The sequence below is a fragment of the Phalangium opilio genome, unplaced genomic scaffold (genome assembly GCF_054372755.1).
Source record: "Phalangium opilio isolate 3A_F unplaced genomic scaffold, DU_Popi_V2 ptg000002l_1, whole genome shotgun sequence".
In the NCBI taxonomy this organism is placed as follows: Eukaryota; Metazoa; Arthropoda; class Arachnida; order Opiliones; family Phalangiidae; genus Phalangium; species Phalangium opilio.
The window spans coordinates 1,317,578-1,336,837 of NW_028324144.1; the positions used below are offsets into that span (position 1 = coordinate 1,317,578).

Sequence of the window (19,260 nt, forward strand, 5' to 3'; positions counted from 1 at the left end):
TTATTCAAATACGGGACATATGGATAGTGATAGCGTCATCTTATGTGTCATTATAACGCGAGACACTTCGGGTTTTATCTCTGTTTCGATTGACATCCCTTTTGCGATTAGCAATCGGGCTGTACTTACACATAAGGCGCAGTTCGTATTCGTGGAAATATTAGGTAGGTACGTGCTTGTCCTAGCATGGACTTTGCAATTCTAAAGCGGACTAGAAAAGTGGTAATTATTTGCGACCTAATTAGCATATGCAGCGAGCTTAGCCTGGGAATACATTTACTTCCCCTCCCCCAGAAATCGCTTTGAAATTAATTACGGTGAGCTTTGTGTACTCAGAAACAAATACAGATCCTAATTTTGTACGTCACCAGGGAGCCTAGCTTTAAACAGTCCACAAGAGTTCATGAGGTCACTGAAATAAACTTTCGAATGACACTTGATATACTAGCTAAGTTTACACTAATCGTTAGGCTAATTGCCTTGTTGTGGCGCAAACCGTTCCGTTATTATGCATTTTTGCAATATGGACAAAGTGATACCTCTTCCGGTTTTCCCATCCCTATAAGGAATGTTATAAGTTCCATGAACACTCGATAGACTTCGATAAGGCAGCGATAACGATAAGAGAGTTGTTATCGTAGTCCTGTTTTAGTCATTCGCTTCATGGTTGATGAACAATTGAAGACACAACAGCTAGTCTCCTGGAGGATAATCGGAACAAAATGGATTCGGATAGATTGACGAATATTCGCAGAAGGACGCCGAATAAGGAACATTTCTGTTGCATCCCCGTACCAACCAGCGTATACTTGTTATCCAAATTCGTCTTTTTTCCGTTAGTATGCGTGGGAAGTTTGGTGGCCGAGTTGGTCAGTGATGTACTGGTCGCTTTGAGACATTACTCGGATGCTGAAAACAGTCATAAGAATTACTGGCGTTTCGCGTTCACGCTAAGTTTTATTTTCGCACCATCCATTCTGTTCGCGTTGTACGCTCTTTACCACGTTCTGACCAAGCCAGAAAAGGGGATTTTATGGAAGCTTTGTTGCGGCATGACTTATGTTGTGGCGGTGTTTACACTCTCTTTATGGCCACTCTATAGGTAGGTAATTCAACTGTATAGCGAGGTAAAGTCTTGCCACGAAGATTGGACCTTGCTATTTGCTATTGCCATGGGTTAATTGAAATCTATACAGAAAATGAAGCACTGCAGGGGGTTGATGATGATACGAAGCTTATTGTCACTTCCTTCTTTGCTGAACCTATCAGCGCTCTACGTTATATAGTTCGGCTTTCGGGGCGTTCGAATATTGTTTGTTCTTGTTGATCATAGATATTGTTGGCATATCTACGCTAATTTGTGTTTCTCGCATTTAAATTTGAGGGTTCCAAGTTAGGCAGGGGGTGTTCCAAGTTAGGCAGGGGGTGTTCCATTTTAGGGCAGAATGTTTCATGTTAGGACTGTCATTCTTTTCTAAAACCCATTTTCCTGGTAAAAGTATGTATTGGTCGTGGAAGTCTGATAATGGGTGCGATAGATCGGCAATAGTTCAAACTTCCCGTCTTGGTACTGAAATATCTCATTTTCCTAAAAGTGTTCCAAGAGATAGGGCTAGTGACCAGACCATAGTGCAAATCTAGTAAATGCGTGTAATTCGATTTGTCCGCATGTTCGAGCAAGAATTCATACGCGAATTATCCCATGCTATTATACAAAAGCCGGGCTCACTTTCTGTTAGCCTTTAGTGTTTGCAACTGAAGTATTTAATTGTCATAATTAACGTTGTTTTATACTTCTATAGTTACTTTAAAATGCTCTATTATGGAATAAAAGCGATGGCCGATCGAAGTAATCGAAAGGAACACGAAGAAAAAGTGAATGAAATCTATCAAAGTCATAATTTCGCCACGCAAAATTTGATGATCGCTTTCTTACAAGCGGTACCGCAAATTTTATTGCAACTCTACATTATTTTATCAGTTCCCCTTGAAACGCAAAATACTTTAACTAGTAAGTTGACGGCTTCGTAAGACAGTAAGTAATCTGGACTAATCTTGTCTAAAAATCCCTCAGTTACAATTCAGATAGTATCTGTCGTCATCTCATTGTTCACGGTGACTTCAACCGTCACGAGATTTCACAAGGAATGCGAACACGATCGCAGTTTAGCCGCGTTGGACCCCGATTACAAGGAAAACGAAGTTTGTTGTCTGTTGGTCCAATTCCTCTGGTTTTACTTATCAATCAGCGCCCGCGTCGTGGCTCTTACCTTATTCGCGGTTGTCTTCCAATATTGGGTATTCGTTTTATGCGCCATTCACGTCGCCGTCATGGCCACATGCGTCATGGTTAACCAAACCAACAAGGATTGCGTCAAAATGATCGCCTCTGTTTGGATCGGCTTCATTTATATCTTCGTTTTTGTCGAATATAAGGGAAATTTCAATAACATCGGGAAAGTTATAAGCCTACATATTCTTTATTACGTCTTTACGTTGCCTCAAAACATCGGAATGGTTTTGGGAAGTTATTTCGCTCTTAATACTCCCGAAGATTATCATTTAACCTTAGTTATATTTCATTTTATATCTTCTAGCGTCTCACTCGTCTTTATGTTGTGTTATTTAGGGATTTTACGACCGTTTCTGGTCATGAAAAGGACACAAGTTTTATCGTAAACGACTTTATTTTTATTTTTTTTTTCAAAAATCAAAAAATTTGCTAATTTTTTTGGGTTCAAGTACAATATCGGCCGGTTTATTTTCATCGATCAAATCTCTTTTGTCAATTAAAATTGGCTTAATTTCTTTAGCACGAAGTTCTTCTCTTATTTCTCCTTCTTTTGTTTCCGGGTCTGAAAATTGACGTAAATCAGGTAATGTTAATTTAGAAGACTTTTAGGCCTAAATAGACCCGGATTTTTACCTAAAATCTTATAACCATGAATGTAATCATTTATTACGACTGTAATACTCGGATATTCTAAAACAGTTCTACCCTTTAGAACAGTTTTTAAAGGTTCGTTAGCATCCAATTCGTAGTATCTAAAAATATTCATAAATTAAGGATGCTAATTAATTAATTAAACTCTATCAGTGTTCTGAAAATTAATATTTAGTTATTTACCCAAAATTGGGGTGTGTTTCCGGTAAACTACTTTGTAATAACAGCTTTAATCCTGATACTCCAGCACCTTGGTAAATTTGTAAGGACTCCGACTCATCACCATCTTTTAGAAGTTTCTCTAAAACCTCCGATAATGGAGTTGTTTCTAATACTCCATTTTGTATCTTGACTTGATTGGTTTGGGTAAAATACCATTCTAACTTCCAGGCTATTATCCTTTTGCTGTAATACATAAATTTAGACTAAAATAGGCCAAATTATAAAATCAATCATTCATTCAAGTAAGTATGGTTACTTGTAGATATATCTTGTGGAATTTTGCACTCTTTTTGTGAATGTATTTGGAAGAAGCCTCAAATTAATCCCCCGATATTGGCATTGAGTTTTTAGGCGGTGTAACCACTAATTAATTAAGAATTAGATCAATATTTTAATGATTAAAAAGTTTAGTTTTCCTTACCCCTGGGAGATATGGTTGAAATCCAAAGTGTTTCTGACGTTTGCTTCTAGAAACACCCTCAATATATCGTCCAGTTTCTTCTAGTAGCCTATAATCTTTAATTATAAACCCCCTAATTTAGTTTTATCGCGTTTATTGTGAAAGATCTTTCCATTTTACCATTGAGTAGATCAAAATCGGAGAAATCCTTAACCTTGACAAATGCGGTTTTCTCTCTTTCGCCGTCACAATCTTGGAGTTTTTTGTGTAGTTGAACGCATGATAGTGAACACGATCTAATTGAGCATTTAGGACAACAATATTTTGATGATTTTCCACATTGTTCGCATAGTTTTGAAGAGCTAGGATAAAAATTTGATAGACCAAGGCTTAAAAAACACGTGGGTACTAAAAATGTTTACACGTGTTTTTCTTTAGTGTAAGGTAACTTTACCTTGGACTAGAAACAATTAATGCCATTGTTATGGTTAATATTTATTAGCCCTTATCGCAATTTTGAGCTAAAATTAAACTAATTTAATTTTAAATCTAACGAAAGATTATAAACATAACAGTATCGAAAGAATAAATCAAGGACGATTATTTATAAGCCTTGGCTCCCGTGGATCAATAGGGTTAATTTAATTTTCATAGTTCGTTCAGCGTAATAAACATAAAAAGATTTCAATACCATCAAAGCAAAACCGGTTCGCATAGTTTATTGCACTGAACGGCGGAATGAAGTTTCCAACTTTCCATTTAACCATGTGCTAATGCTGGAAGCTGTTAGTAATGTTGTATCGGTTTTATCTTTGTTCATAAAATGAAAATTAATATATTAATAATATAATTAACCTAATTATATAACTTAATAACCGTCATCTTTACACGTAAGTACTGTTATTTTTTATAAATAATTATGTTTAAGAGACTTAAGATAGGTTTTTGCTTTTCAAATTAAGCCAAGGCTTAGCCAAAAAAAAAAAAAATGGCCGGTGTTTTTGTGGAAGCGGTCAAATGCGTTATTCACAAATGGCCGGCTTTTCAAATAGCCATAGCTCATGGCATGGGTGGTCCATTTGCGAAAGAAAAAGTAGAATGGCTATGCAACATTCTTGCCGAGTTTTTCCAACAAAATAAGGATTTACACTCTGAGGAAGTTGGTGAATATCTTGACGAGATTCTCAATAATGAATTTGACACGATCATCGAAGACGGCAGTCTGGAGGACACTTGCCAACGTCTAACTAAATATTACAAATGGTATATTTCGAACGAAATAGACAAAATTCAATCGGATATCGCGATCCTAAATGCTGCAGTGCCAAACAATATAACTTATAACACAGCCAATTCAAATGAAATGGAGAACTCCGATGACGCTTTTAATAATGAAGGGGAGGGGAATTCCGCCGCGTCTAATAATGGGGAAATGGATGTAACTAATGGAACATCCGATGTTGTAAATCAAATGCGGGATTTAAATATACAATCGGATGAAACTGACGAATGGACTGTGGTAACGAGGGGCAATAAGAAAGGGAGACCAAAATAGGCTTAGAAAGAACTTTAATGTTTTAATTAGCCAGGCTTATTCCTGATCAGCGCCACCTACCCATAGCGGCGACTTTGAGAACTACTGTAAACGGCAAGCAAATCAGATGTCGCTAAAATGTGGTGACGTCACTGACGGGCACTCTCGGGGTCTTACCAAAAATGACGTCACCACATTTTAGCGACATCTGATTGGCTTGCCGCTTACAGTAGTTCTCAAAGTCGCCGCTATGGGTAGGTGGCGCTGATTAGGAATAAGGCTAATTAGCATTAATGATATTGAAACAAACACAATTATGGCGTGATGTAATTCTTTATTGGCTTTAAACATCAATTATTTATTTTAACCCAAAAAAATGAAAGTAAAAAAAAAATTATAAATATAATATACTTATTGCGCTAATTACGTTGAGCTTTATTTCTATAATACATCACAAGCTAAAGTTGTTTTTTTGAGCTATAAGATGGTGTTTTTTATTAATTAGCGAGAGAACACAATCATACTCAGATCTTTATTATTTTCATTCAACAACGAATTTTGAATTTTCCTAAAATATTTTAAAATACGAATACAATTTCTTTCTGCGTATTTAAATTTTTTATCTTTATTTAAGGCACTTGTTCCATTCGATTAAAAATAAGTTCTAATTCTTAAAAAAATTTCCCCAAGAACAATTAACGAACGACAAATTCTGGAACAAGATTTTGATACCTTTTATTTATTTTAATATCTGAAGTGTTTTTTTTTTTTTTTTAAACATTTAAAGTCGCTAATTCTCTTTATCCTAGTCAATTTGAATCTATAGACGTTGGATTCCATGGTAATCTAAATAGACCACTCGGTAACGGGACACAATGTGTTGAATCAAAGTCATCCATGTGTTTATCAACCTGTTTAAAATTAAGTTAAAAATCTTCTAAAGTTAAGTTACGAATTGAAAATTACCAAGTATATGATGAGTTGTTCTTTCAATTCCTCGCTAATGTCATCACCAATCATCATGGGGTAGGAGAAAGTAGGTAGAGAATCAATGTATGACGAAAACACTGTATCGCAGTAGTTTTCGTCGACATTCTTTGAGCTGGAAATTATGGCTAAAAAGAAAAGGGAATAATATAAACAAACCCGAAAACCTAGGGGAAATTGACGGTGAACCGCCCCGAAAAGGCGGGGAAATTCACGAGGAAACGCCCCGAAAAGGCGGGGAAATTGACGGGGAAACGCCCCGAAAAGGCGGGGAAATTGACGGGGAAACGCCCCGAAAAGGCGGGGAAATTGACGGGGAAACGCCCCGAAAAGGCGGGGAAATTGACGGGGAAACGCCCCGAAAAGGCGGGGAAATTGATGGTGAAACGCCCCGAAAAGGCGGGGAAATTCACGGGGAACCGCCCCGAAAAGGCGGGGAAATTCACGGGGAACCGCCCCGAAAATGTTTTTGTTATTTCAAACCTTTTTGGTTTTTGTCAGACTCGACGTATTCTTGCAACAACGCGAACGTATTTTTCGTGATTAACTTGGGGAATCTGTACATAAGTAGTTTAACAACCAGTTTATTCCCTCTGTTGCTCTTTAAAGGCTCATGGTCGCTAATAAGAGAGAAAAACAAGTGTTCTACTTCCAAAACTTTCATAAAAAAAAAGCTAATAATTTATTTACTTTGTCGAGATAACTTCATCCTTAGCTCGTCTAAATAATAAAATGGGTCCGGAATAACTGCGTTTAAGATGAAACGTTAATAACATTAATATCCTTAAGCAATAACAAGTTATTTATATACTTGTAAACATGGTCGATTATAACTAGATTCATGTGATCCCTTATAGTCTGAACAACTAACGGTTCTGGAATGAACGCAAAAGCATTATTTAAACTTGAATATTATTACATAAATGTTATTTTTATGTTTATGCGTAATTTACTCCAACTGGGGGGCATTCTTCCCGTGGCCAGTGGTAAAATATCATCAAATGTGGCGTCTAAAACGAGTCCTTTAACTCTGGGATATGTCATGGCGGCGTAGGAAGCTGTGTAACCACCGATTGACCAAGCAAATAGGATAATTTTCTCAACCGGGAATTGCAGTTTTGTTAGCGCGTATTGCATCACCGTATCAATTGCATTTTGTTCTTGATCAGGGAAAGGAGAACCCTGCGGTAGAATCGTGTAATTTAGGATTTTAAGCGTCGGGTTTTGTTTTTTTGAAAAGTTCTTACGGTGCTTCCACCAAATCCAGGGTGATTCCAACCCAAAACGGAATAACCAAGATCCAAGGGCGTAAACATGACACCGTATTCGTAGAATCCAGCGTTTCCCTCGCAACAAACGACTAAATATTTGCCATCTTGATTATCAGTGTTTTTGCGTCTATCCACGAATACAGTGTCTAGTTCGTTGCCCTCTTTCGTTAGCAGTTTGGTTCTCTCCCCTTTGAATTTCTCAATCAATCTCGCTCTACCATCCATTAACATCTTGGACATAAGCATTTGAAGGACTTTAACGGAACCAGGGTAGATCATTCGCTTTCCGAACGTGTGAATCGCTAAATAACCCAACATTTTGCACGGTAAAAGTTTAAAACTTTCCAGCATAGTTTTCCGTTTTCCCGGTCGGTCTAAAGTGACGTCGATTCGTTCTGGACTGCGAATTAATTTTAAGCTTTTAAGTACTTTTAAATATTTAAGCTAATTTCACGAGTTTAATTTACACTCCATCTCGTGAATAGTTGAATTCTACAGGCCATTCGTGAAACTCAAAGTCGTATCTTGCAAGTAGAGCCTATAGATTCGCGGAATTTTATTATTTTATAATTTAAAGAAAATGTTCAGTTAACATAACATTATACTTTAAAAGAACGGCGTTTTTCTAAATATAAAAGGAAAAATATTAAAATTAAAATAAATTATCTCTTATTACAAAATAATTAACATTTAATTAGCCTTAAAAACGAGGACTACCGCGCCGCCATTGCTTTAGTGACGTCTGATAGCCACCCCTAAAGGGATTGGTTGAATTCTGACTGGCTGAGAGAGATAGGCGTAAGGTAGGTAATAGCCAACTCGATCACGCACACGCAGACGCCACTAAAGCAATGGCGGATGGCGCAGTAGTCCGCTTTTTTAAAACTAATTAAATGCTAATAAGAGATAATTAATTTTATTCAAATATTTAATTCCTTTTATATTTAAAAAATGGCCGTTCTTTTAAGGTATAATGTTATCTTAGCCGAAATTTTCCTTTAAATTCTTTTTTAGTACCTTTTCTTGGGGAAATCTTTCACACGCTTTCTCAAGAACTTGTAGGAATGTCGCGTAATTTGGGTTAAAAAATCTACCGATGCCTTTAAATTTTAAATAACATTTAAGCATGATCTTTAAAAATAAACGAAATTAAATTGCAGTCAAGTACCTCGTAAAAATATGGAACCTAAGAGAATAGCTCCGATTGTTGTCGCGATTTTCATGAAATGCAAGATACCTTCCATGCAAAAATAATCTGTTTTGTATTTTTGTAAATACATAATTGGGTTGTTTTTTTTAAAAAAGTGCTAAGTGTTATGTCTAATTTAAATAATTAATTTGAGTGAGTGTAAGTACCGTGTTTATATAAATAAGGAATTAGGACAGGCGTGGTATAGACCGATATCGACCACGCTACCGAGATCTGCGTTGAAAAACATAAACATGCCCGTAAAATTTACATTTTTCTTCAATTATTTAAATATTTTTTCTATTTACCGCTTTGAAAATGTTGTCCCCACATGATTCAAGTTGGTTCGGTACATAAACCCAACCCTTTATTACAATAATAAATATTTAATTATAATTAAACCAACACGGGAATCGCGATTAAATTAAGTTACAACGTTAACACGGCAACTATTAGGTCAACTTACCTCTTGATTTCCTATTTTATATAAGCGATATAAACGCGGACCGTTCAAATATCGAAATAACATACCTAAACCCATAACATATTATATTAATTTAAAACAATACTGATTAATTAATTAGAATTAAGTTAAATAAATGAAGCTTAGCAGAGTTTGTTTACTAATGGCTCAAAAAGCCGACAGCCCGACACGGTAGAATGACATTACACATTCACCGTTCCACGATCAGGCACGGAAATAAGCACAAACGCTCGCTCACCTTAAATATTAATTCATGGTGATATGTTGCTAGCAGCTGCAGCTACCTCTTTTCAATTATTGCTCCATGTTAATATTTTTTAGGAGCTGCCTCTAAAGGCATTTTGAAATTGTTCCTATTAATATTTTATCAGTTTGCTCTCCTGTATTATTGCTCCATGTTAATAGTTACGGTCTATGAACTTCCATTGTATCCAAGGACAAGTGGACATTTAAAAAGCGCGTGCGTGTGTATTTTGCTGAATCTCGTACATAAATTACTTTTGCCGCTTTTGCGTCAATTTCAAAGATTCCATAAATAATAGTAAGTAATAATTTGAAACCACATTAGAAGATACGAAGGATATTGGATAGCTGCCACGTTTACGGTAATTATCGGATTGCATGTTTTTTTGCGCGACCAAGCAATCACACCTAGCATTGCGATGGGGTTTTGTGTGTGGGTGTCTGTTTGTAGCCCGGTCACACGTAAAACAAGCGTGGATCGAAACCGATTAGAAATCGGGTAGGATTGCACTTTACGTGACCCACCCAACTAACAATGGTTTCTAGTTAATTGGACCATGAGGAGTCCGAAAAAAATAGTTAAAAAATTATTTGGCCGCCGCAAGTTGGTCAAAAAAATTTTTGAAAATTTTAAAATCCATGCACTTACCGCCATTGAAGCCGCTATCCGCTTAACGCATTCTGCACTCAATCTTGCAAAATAAGCCAGAGGGGACTGTAAAAAGTTGCCGGACTCGCGCCGGAGTTTTATAGCTATGGATTTTTTTAAGCTGATAAAAGGAGTGAAATATAAATGCGAGAAAAACTGAAATGTTTTGGGAAAATCGTTGAATTTTTTGGGAATTCAATAATTGATAACGGTAAATTTTGAAAAAAAACCGTCAAATTATTCGGGATTTTTTTTAATTCACTCAACATTATTTTTGGGAAAATGTGTCAAATCCTTGGTAAATATGATTTTTTGTAAAAAAAAATTTAAATAAAAGGCGTAGAGAAAAGGTGTCAAAATATAGGGAAATTAGCAAATGTCAACGTCAATATTTCAGAAAAGGAGTCTAGTTTTTTTGCAACTATATTTTGGGAAAGGCGACAATTATTGAGAAAGAACCAAATGTCAACATCAATATTTTGGAAAAGGCGTCAATTTATTTCAACTATATTTTGGAAAACGCGTCAATTTATTTCAACTATATTTTGGAAAAGGCGTCAATTTATTTCAACTATATTTTGGAAAACGCGTCAATTTATTTCAACTATATTTTGGAAAAGGCGTCAATTTATTTCAACTATATTTTGGAAAAGGCGTCAATTTATTTCAACTATATTTTGGAAAAGGCGTCAATTTATTTCAACTATATTTTGGAAAAGGCGTCAATTTATTTCAACTATATTTTGAAAAAGGCGTCAATTTATTTCAACTATATTTTGGAAAAGGCGTCAATTTATTTCAACTATATTTTGGAAAAGGCGTCAATTTATTTCAACTATATTTTGGAAAAGGCGTCAATTTATTTCAACTATATTTTGGAAAAGGCGTCAATTTATTTCAACTATATTTTGGAAAAGGCGTCAATTTATTTCAACTATATTTTGGAAAAGGCGTCAATTTATTTCAACTATATTTTGGAAAAGGCGTCAATTTATTTCAACTATATTTTGGAAAAGGCGTCAATTTATTTCAACTATATTTTGGAAAAGGCGTCAATTTATTTCAACTATATTTCGGAAAAGGCGTCAATTTATTTCAACTATATTTCGGAAAAGGCGTCAATTTATTTCAACTATATTTCGGAAAAGGCGCCAATTTATTTCAACTATATTTTGGTCAATTTATTTCAACTATATTTTGGAAAAGGCGTCAATTTATTTCAACTATATTTCGGAAAAGGCGTCAATTTATTTCAACTATATTTCGGAAAAGGCGTCAATTTATTTCAACTATATTTTGGAAAAGGCGTCAATTTATTTCAACTATATTTTGAAAAAGGCGTCAATGTATTTCAATATTTTGGAAAAGGCGTCAATTTATTTCAACTATATTTTGGAAAAGGCGTCAATTTATTTCAATATTTTGGAAAAGGCGTCAATTTATTTCAATATTTTGGAAAAGTCGTCTAGTTATTTCAGCAATATTTTGGAAGTCATTGCAACTATATTTTGGAAATAGTGCCTATTTTTCGGCAATTTGATAAATGTAAACACCTTTTCCAAAATATCGTCCTTTACATTTACCAAATTCGGGAATAATTTGATGCCTTTTCCAAAGTATCGTCCTTCACATTTATCAAATTCCCGAATAATTTGGCACATTTTCCAAAATATCGTCCCTTACATTTATCAAATTCCCAAATAATTTGACACCTTTTCCAAAATATCGTCATTCACATTTATCAAATTCCCAAATAATTTGACACCTTTTCCAAAATATCGTCATTCACATTTATCAAATTCCCAAATAATTTGACACCTTTTCCAAAATATCGTCATTCACATTTATCAAATTCCCAAATAATTGACACCTTTTCCAAAATATCATCCTTCACATTTATCAAACACCCAAATAATTTGACACCTTTTCCAAAATAACGTCCTCCAGATTTATCAAATTCAGATTAATTTGACACTTTTTTCCATGATATCGTCCTTCACATTTATCAAATTCCCGAATAATTTGACACCTTTTCCAAAATATTGTCCTTCAGATTTATCAAATTCAAGAATAATTTGACGGCATTTACCAAAATTTACCGTTATCATTTATCGAATTCCCCAAAAATTCAACGATTTTCCCAAAACATAGCAGTTTTTCTCGCATTATATTTCCGTCCTTTTATCAGAAATGAATAGTTTCAGCAAGCTTAAAAAATCCCATAGCTATATCTCCGGTGCGAGTACGTAAATGTTTCCGGCGCGAGTACGTCAATTTTTCACAGTCCCCCCCGGCTTATTTTGCAAGATTGAGTGCAGAATGCGTTAAGCGGATAGCGGCTTCAATGAGGGTAAGTGAGTGGATTTTGAAATTTTCAAAAACTTTTTTAACTAACTTGCGGCGGCCAAATAATTTTTTAACTATTTTTTTCGGACTCCCCACAGTCTAATTAACTAGAAACCATTGTTAGTTGGGTGGGTCACGTAAAGTGCAATCCTACCAGAAATCGTAATGTGAAAAAATTGCGAAAGAAAATACATTAGCGCTATGATATGAGTTAAGGCAATTTCCGACTTCGGATGGACGTAAAACAAGTTTGTCTGGACCCTAGTTAAGAAAAGATCCTCTTCGGGCTCTTCGAAGTATTGGAAAAGAAATAAGATTGGCATCGTCAAAGTATTCACCCCGTTAGATTGAGGCAACCCTTTAGTTTAGGGTTAATTTGATGGACGACCGTATCGAAACGGATTAAAATATTTCCTCTTCTCTCCGGTTTTTGAGGTTAGCGAGGGGGGAGGGTGGATGGGGAATACGGGCAAGGTAGATAGAATGAGAGATTCATTTTCATACTGAAAGGGAAGCCCTCTTCACCCCCAACCACACCTAGCTAATACGGAATTTTTTTTGCGTGACTTGTTAATGAAATGAAGAGAGTGGGCGTAGTAAGAACGAACATCATGTCTAAGTTCTCGTACACGCCACCAACTAATCATTTGTTGCATGGAAGCTATTCGCATCCTTTAATGCGAGATTGGCAATGCAATAATACATCGATAGAACCAAAGAATTTGATGTATCCTCTGTTCATAGTGTAAGATAAGTCTACCTTCATAACTGGACATTACCACATGTACTGTGTCTAATTGTCACTGATACTTTAGTGATAGTCCAAACGCGGTTCAAGAAATTGCGAGCTTACCAGGAGTCTCTAGACTAGGGGTTGATAGAATTGAGGAACATTTGTCACCACTTGTGAAAAAAGGGTTAAAATCAGTCCTGTTATTCGGGGTTCCAACTCAAATGAGTAAAGTACGTGTCCCTCTTCGTAGATGTTTAAAATAGGGGGTTAATTCTACGTTAATAATTAATTCAGGATGATAGAGGAAGCAACGCTGATAGCCCAAACACTCCTGTCATATTGGCAGTTAAAAAGATACGCTCACTGTTCCCTGAATTGCTAGTAGCCTGCGATGTTTGTTTATGCGCTTACACAAGCCACGGACATTGTGGCATCATACGCGAAAATGGTGCTATAAATAACCCTGCCAGTATCGAAAGACTGGCCGAAGTTGCTCTTAACTACGCTTTGGCTGGTAAGAGAAGATAGTTTAGACACATGGAGGATTCATACCATTTACACCAGGAGGACATGGTACCTGGCGAACGGGTTTCTGTCCTCCAGGTAGCCAAGCATCCTGGACTGGTGTAAATGGTATGAATCCTCCATGTGTCTAAACTATCTATACGCCGCGTATTACGTTGGATGATCACTAACAATTAAAAATGGGGTGAAATTAGGAAGCCATATTATTGCCCCATCTGACATGATGGATGGTAGAATTGGAGCCATCAAAGCCGCTCTCGCTAGCGCCTCTTTGGAAAATAAGGTTTCCCTTCTAAGCTACGCTGTTAAATTCGCTTCCAATTTCTACGGGCCTTTTAGGTACTTTAAAACCCAACTGATATATAAAAAAAGGCCAATTACTAAAGGTCTATAATCTAACGTAGAGACGCGGCGCAATCAGCTCCGTCTTTTGGAGATAGACGATGTTACCAATTGCCACTTGGCAGTAAAGGGTTGGCGTTAAGATCCGCTGTAAGATCATACGAAAGTATCGAATCATTTAGTTGAAAGTTGATAATTTTGTTAATTTGTAATGCATAGTTGAGAGACGTAGAAGAAGGGGCTGATATGCTTATGGTTAAACCTGGATTAGCTTATTTGGATATAGTTAGACAGACGAAAGATCAAGTAAAACATCTTTTAGAGAAGGTGTTTTATTTTCAGTTATTTACAAATCGGTATTCTTCATTATAGTTTCCACAATATCCTCTCTTTATCTATCAAGTTTCGGGCGAGTACGCTATGTTAATTCACGGCGCCAATGCCGGCGCCTTTAACTTAAAATCTATTGTGATGGAAACTTTAACATCCATGAGAAGGGCCGGTGAGAGATTTCATTTCCCTGACACCTTCAAGGAAAATAATTAGAAATGATTTGCATATTTTCCACGGTCAACACATTTTCTGTCCTGTTTTCCCTATATAATATCAAGAAGAGATATCTAGTTTATTAGGGAGAAGGTATAAGATGCCCGAGTATTCGCGCGCCATAGTTCCAGTCCCCCTTCCAAAATACAAGGGGGACGTAAAAGGAGGCCGAGATATTTCGCCTCTCCTAATATTTTTTTATACATGTACCGTACTATTCAAATTGGAAGTATGTCTATTGTATAATATTAAGGCAAGAAGTGATATCTAGTTTATTAGGGAGAAGGTATAAGATGCCTAAGTATTCGCGCGCCATAGTCCCAGTCCCAGTCCCCCTTTCAAAATACAAGGGGGGACGTAAAAGGAGGCCGGGCTATTTCGCAGCCTCTCCTCAGTCGGAAAATATGACTGTAATTTTCGTCATTCGCGTCGCGCTGACGTGAACGAGTTTTCAAGAACCAATGAGATGCATGCTGGTTGTAATTTAGAGGCGGCGGGGGTTAACTCCGGACCTACTATACGTTTGGACTGGAGATAAAGCTAGATTATAAATGTGGAGAATTTATACCTTCTCCCTAATAAACTAGATATCACTTCTTGATAATATCTTTCCACTATTTCCTAATTCATTAATCTATTTTTTATTTTAAAATATTTTTCGCGCAACGAGGAAAAAATGTTCAAATATTTCTATTAATTTTACCATGCAATCCAACATGACATGACGATATATCTTTAAACATTTGAATCATGTACAGGTGCTGATGTCATCATATCTTATTTCACACCGCAAGTCTTGGATTGGATTAACGAAAGTCCTTGAACATATTGTTTGTTTAAAAAAATTTGTTAGGGAAAATAATATTTTTCTACGAAAACTTATTTACAAGGCGTTAATTAAGTTAATATATATGGGTTGTGCCAATTATTGAATTACTCAATTATTAAATTAATTAAGGGGAAATTGTTGATGTTTATTTACACTGTCGGTTTTTGTTTATCTAAACCATATCGAGAACGTAGTATTTGCACCCCACGTTTTTCTCCTTCGGTTAACAACTTTTCATTGTTAATATCCCAACGATTACTTAACAATCCTTTAAAACCTTCCTCTGTTAAACCCATGTAAGGCAAATGAGATAGCAGCGCTTCCCAGAAATGTTTAACATTCGATATTTTATCATAGGTGTACGGTTCATCTCCTATTTTATCAAATTCATCTAAAATGTTTAATGGAATGTAGATTTTACTTTCAATATTTTTCGCGACGTTTAAATTTAGGGTATTTTCGTTGTCACTTGTGTTAAAGGGGGGCGTGGATCGGTGGTGGTTGTTGTTTTCTTTAACAGAGTCATCTTCAGGGAGACACAAACTCTCCGAGTCTTCACCAGTACTTTTAAACAATGGAGGAAGTGGAGATGGACAAACGGAACTAACCACTAAATCGGAACTTAAAAATCCAGGGATGCCTAAACTACTTCGTATCCAAGTAGCGTTACCGCGCATTATTTCGTGTAAGTACTCGATGGCCCAGACGCCTTTAGCGTCTCTAAGGACATCCGTTAACATTAAACGGATATTTTCGTCGTCTTCCGAATCAACCTGGTAATTGTCCAATTTATTTGCGAATGTTGATTCGATTTGTTTTAAAAATTGGTTCGATTCATTGGTAGCCCATAATGGAACTGTCTTACTATTATTATCATCCTTAATTACAATTAAATTAATTAAACAATTAGCGACATCGTTACACACTAGTTTCATCTGCAAAGTCGCTTTCTGACCCAGGCATACCTCTAAGAAATTATCGTTTATTAAGTTATTGCAAACGATGTCCAAGAGTACTTGTAAGCCTACACAATTACGTATTGGTTTTATATCCATTGAATTACTTTCGTTTATGTACTCTTGTAATTGTACCAAACATAAAATTATGGTTTGCGGGATACCGCTAATGGATTCGACTAAACTTTGAAGCAATTTTAACGCCAATTGGTAAATGGCCGTGTCCCTGTCTATGACTTGCGTTTCGTTACAAGTACACCTAACTACTTGTCGTAAGTGAAGGTACACGCTCTTCCATTCGGTTATCATTGAAGAATTTAAAACCGTGGCCAATCTAAGGATGTTCGTTAACGAACTCCCGATTGAATTTTGCAAGTATTGTAGTATGGTTTCAGTTAGGGCCACGTACCACCATGGTTTTTTAACGTTGGTACTGTTAATTACCAAATGACCGTCGAAAATGTTCCAATTTTCGCAGGAGTTAATGACTGGTATTAAAACTAATCCTAATTCCCTAGGTTTGTGTCGGGAGTATTTTAATAGGGTTAATATCGCCGTTGCTAAGCTTAATTTGCGTTCGTCTTCGCCAGGGGGTAGCTTTGAAGCTTGCGTCATGAGTAATATTGACAGAGTACAAGTGTGTAATGTTACTGAACGCAAAACCAACGACGGTACTGACATATTTTGTCGCGATATGCATATTTTCGTCGTTAACCATACATTGGTGCTCGATATGAGATTACCATCCTTTGATTGACGAAATAAAATCGGGTGGACCCACGTTAACCAATTAGATTTGCCACCTTCGCTTATTACGTTGTCTTGTAATTGCGGGAAACCATTCTTGTAAATTTTGCATAAAGCTCCTAAGGGTGACGTCACGACAGCTAAAATTATTAACAAAGAGCAACAATTGCTATGAATTTCTTTAACAACTATGTTCGGTTTCAATATATCGGTAATGCCAAGGTATTCGTTCAAAGATTCAGTTAAGTACGGTAAAAATTCGGATACGCAATAAAGTAAAAACGTAATGTCCGTTCGTAATTGTACCGTTCTTGATTCGCTGGGTTTTACTTTGGAATATCTCGCTGTTAAATGGTTTACCGAATCTTTTAGGATTTTACCATATAAATCGTAAGTTATGTCCGGTGGTAAACACTGTTTCATATCATGCAGTAATCGTTTAACGTAAACGTTCCATACAGTTAAACAATGCGAAATTCTTTCGTTTTCGAAGAAACTTTTACTTTCTTCGAAGTTATTGCTGTCGCAATCTTGCAGGATTCCGCATAGAATCGCTTTTAAATGATGCGTTGTTATTCGGAGTTTTAGAAAATCGATCCATTCGAGTAATTGGCTTTCGACCGTGCCGATTAAGAGTTGCAATTGACTCTCGCCGTTGCTGTTTGGTCTTCCGCAAGTACAGAAGTTGCTGTACACCGATAGCTTTTCGATTAAATAGACGCAGGTATATAAGGATAAGTAACAACAATCGACTGCGGCGTTTTCCGATATTTTTTTGACGTGATCGATTAAGTCGACTAAGTACGTGTGAATTACGTGACAGAACGATGCGCAAAATGGAAACAAGGCGCCGTAAGACGAAGCCAAAAGTGGTTTGTAGTTGTCCAAGAGGTTTATTGTAACCACAGCGCTGTTCATAACGCGATAATTACCATCGATGACCATTTCGATTTTTCTCGGACTTCTGGTTTCCAGAAATATTTTCCATTCCGTCTGACATGCTTCCATGACGGATTCACTTATCGAGTTGTGTAGTTTTCTTTGTAGTAGGTTTAGAAATCCTTTTTCGACTAAAACCAACCTCCAGTTCCAAGTTCCCGTATTGTCTTTGTCGTTTAAAACGGTTGTGGTGGTCGGTTGATGAATTGGCGATTGTTCGGGGCTGTCAGTCGGTAATGACACAAGTAGGTCATTCAAGTTCAAGTAACTTTGGGTTACGCTGTTGGAAAATCCTAATGTTTTTCGTTCAAAGTTGTCAAGTAGTTCGATAATTCGGAGTAAAATTGTTTCGGGAAATTTGGTTTCGTTTATAGAAGTTGTATGGTTGATGTTATTTCCGCATCTAACGTGGAAACATTTCATTTGTCGAATTAGACCGGTTGCGAGCGGTGATTTGTTATATTCTTCGATATTATCGAAAATGAGGTTGACGAAACTGGAAATCTTTCTCGCGTACATACTGTACAAATCGTCTCTCGTAATCACTAATTGACCGAAACTCCCCGTCGTTAAGAATTTAGTGTCTTCTATGTAATTGTTAACGCAAAGTGATACCAAACAATCGAAACAATTCAAGTTAGATTCGTCTCCGAAACAGGGGCATTTATAAAAACGTAGCTGATACGTTCGAAGGTGAATGTGAAATTCCCATAATCGTTCGGGTGATAAAACGTTGCTTAGTTTTTGGAGGTAATATTGCCAAGTACATCGCCCCATTTTTGGGTCAAAATTGTCTGATTCAGTTTGAATTGATAGCTGTCTTTGAATGTATTTTTCGAGGTGCCAGCAGAGCATATTCCAAGCTAGTTTTGGGCTCATGCCTTCGTCATTTTCTAGTAATATCGTGGTTTGATCGTTTTCGTCAAACTCGCAATTTTTACAAGGATTTAATTGTTCGTCGTCTATTAAGGGTAACGAATTTTGCTGGCGGATTTCTCCGACATGCGGCAGCAATAATTCTTCGAAGTTGTCATTGGGATATCCGTGAAAAAACTGCAAAATATTTTGCACAAACGGAATTAATTCCTTGACTTCTTGTACGGCTCGACGATCCTTTCTTTTTGTCGTTGATTGTTCATTAGGCAAAAATGATTTTAAACACGTAGCTATTTCCGATAGCGCCAAATCGATATTTCTGTCGATTTTTTCCAATTTCTGACAATATTTTTGGTTTAAAATATCGTTTCGATCCATTTTTTCAACTTTTTAAACGTCGAAATTGAAATACACGTGTTTCTCAGTTTGTTTATAATTTCCCTTGCTGGTTGTCATGGCAACCGGAGAAACGTACTACACCGCTCGCGTTCATTGGCT

The 19,260-nt window shown here is 36.4% G+C and overlaps 6 protein-coding genes across 9 annotated transcripts; 3 read left to right on the plus strand and 3 right to left on the minus strand.

The window, feature by feature from the left end:
• The first annotated feature begins 85 nt into the window (after positions 1-85).
• On the plus strand, positions 86-2,819 carry LOC149718164 (XK-related protein 6-like). The gene is made up of 3 exons (XM_089870857.1): positions 86-1,102; positions 1,803-2,011; positions 2,075-2,819. Exons 1-3 carry the CDS (start codon positions 723-725, stop codon positions 2,677-2,679), a joined length of 1,194 nt encoding a protein of 397 aa, XP_089726983.1. The 5' UTR covers positions 86-722; the 3' UTR covers positions 2,680-2,819.
• On the minus strand, positions 2,669-4,192 carry LOC149718165 (box C/D snoRNA protein 1). Its single transcript, XM_089870866.1, has 7 exons — positions 4,021-4,192; positions 3,747-3,928; positions 3,588-3,682; positions 3,423-3,529; positions 3,128-3,349; positions 2,927-3,045; positions 2,669-2,855 (listed from the first exon to the last, which is right to left on the minus strand). The coding sequence occupies exons 1-7, from the start codon at positions 4,044-4,046 to the stop codon at positions 2,704-2,706; spliced, it is 903 nt and encodes a 300-aa protein (XP_089726992.1). The 5' UTR covers positions 4,047-4,192; the 3' UTR covers positions 2,669-2,703.
• Positions 4,193-4,316: 124 nt separating this feature from the next.
• Positions 4,317-5,523, plus strand: LOC149718166 (pre-rRNA-processing protein TSR2 homolog). Its single transcript, XM_089870868.1, has 2 exons — positions 4,317-4,456; positions 4,529-5,523. Exon 2 carries the CDS (start codon positions 4,555-4,557, stop codon positions 5,119-5,121), a length of 567 nt encoding a protein of 188 aa, XP_089726994.1. The 5' UTR covers positions 4,317-4,456; positions 4,529-4,554; the 3' UTR covers positions 5,122-5,523.
• LOC149718167 (phosphatidylserine lipase ABHD16A) lies at positions 5,415-9,254 on the minus strand. 2 transcript variants are annotated; one of them, XM_089870848.1, is made up of 13 exons: positions 9,014-9,254; positions 8,856-8,912; positions 8,715-8,781; positions 8,527-8,595; positions 8,376-8,458; positions 7,826-7,896; positions 7,335-7,758; positions 7,041-7,269; positions 6,899-6,962; positions 6,778-6,834; positions 6,571-6,707; positions 6,067-6,215; positions 5,415-6,011 (listed from the first exon to the last, which is right to left on the minus strand). In XM_089870848.1, the coding sequence occupies exons 1-13, from the start codon at positions 9,086-9,088 to the stop codon at positions 5,910-5,912; spliced, it is 1,584 nt and encodes a 527-aa protein (XP_089726974.1). In that variant the 5' UTR covers positions 9,089-9,254; the 3' UTR covers positions 5,415-5,909. The 2 variants fall into 2 exon arrangements, with proteins under 2 accessions (XP_089726974.1, XP_089726973.1); XM_089870847.1 differs by having other exon boundaries at positions 8,527-8,613; positions 9,014-9,253.
• A 168-nt stretch (positions 9,255-9,422) lies between these two features.
• On the plus strand, positions 9,423-15,297 carry LOC149718168 (delta-aminolevulinic acid dehydratase-like). 3 transcript variants are annotated; one of them, XM_089870860.1, is made up of 9 exons: positions 9,423-9,572; positions 12,854-13,014; positions 13,085-13,232; positions 13,297-13,516; positions 13,722-13,866; positions 13,932-14,019; positions 14,089-14,175; positions 14,242-14,371; positions 15,174-15,297. In XM_089870860.1, the coding sequence occupies exons 2-9, from the start codon at positions 12,881-12,883 to the stop codon at positions 15,236-15,238; spliced, it is 1,017 nt and encodes a 338-aa protein (XP_089726986.1). In that variant the 5' UTR covers positions 9,423-9,572; positions 12,854-12,880; the 3' UTR covers positions 15,239-15,297. The 3 variants fall into 3 exon arrangements, with proteins under 3 accessions (XP_089726986.1, XP_089726987.1, XP_089726985.1); XM_089870861.1 differs by having other exon boundaries at positions 9,452-9,636; XM_089870859.1 differs by lacking the exon at positions 9,423-9,572 and having other exon boundaries at positions 12,328-13,014.
• A 34-nt stretch (positions 15,298-15,331) lies between these two features.
• LOC149718169 (uncharacterized) lies at positions 15,332-19,231 on the minus strand. The gene has a single exon (XM_089870842.1). It carries the CDS (start codon positions 19,138-19,140, stop codon positions 15,394-15,396), a length of 3,747 nt encoding a protein of 1,248 aa, XP_089726968.1. The 5' UTR covers positions 19,141-19,231; the 3' UTR covers positions 15,332-15,393.
• Between the last annotated feature and the right edge of the window lie 29 nt (positions 19,232-19,260).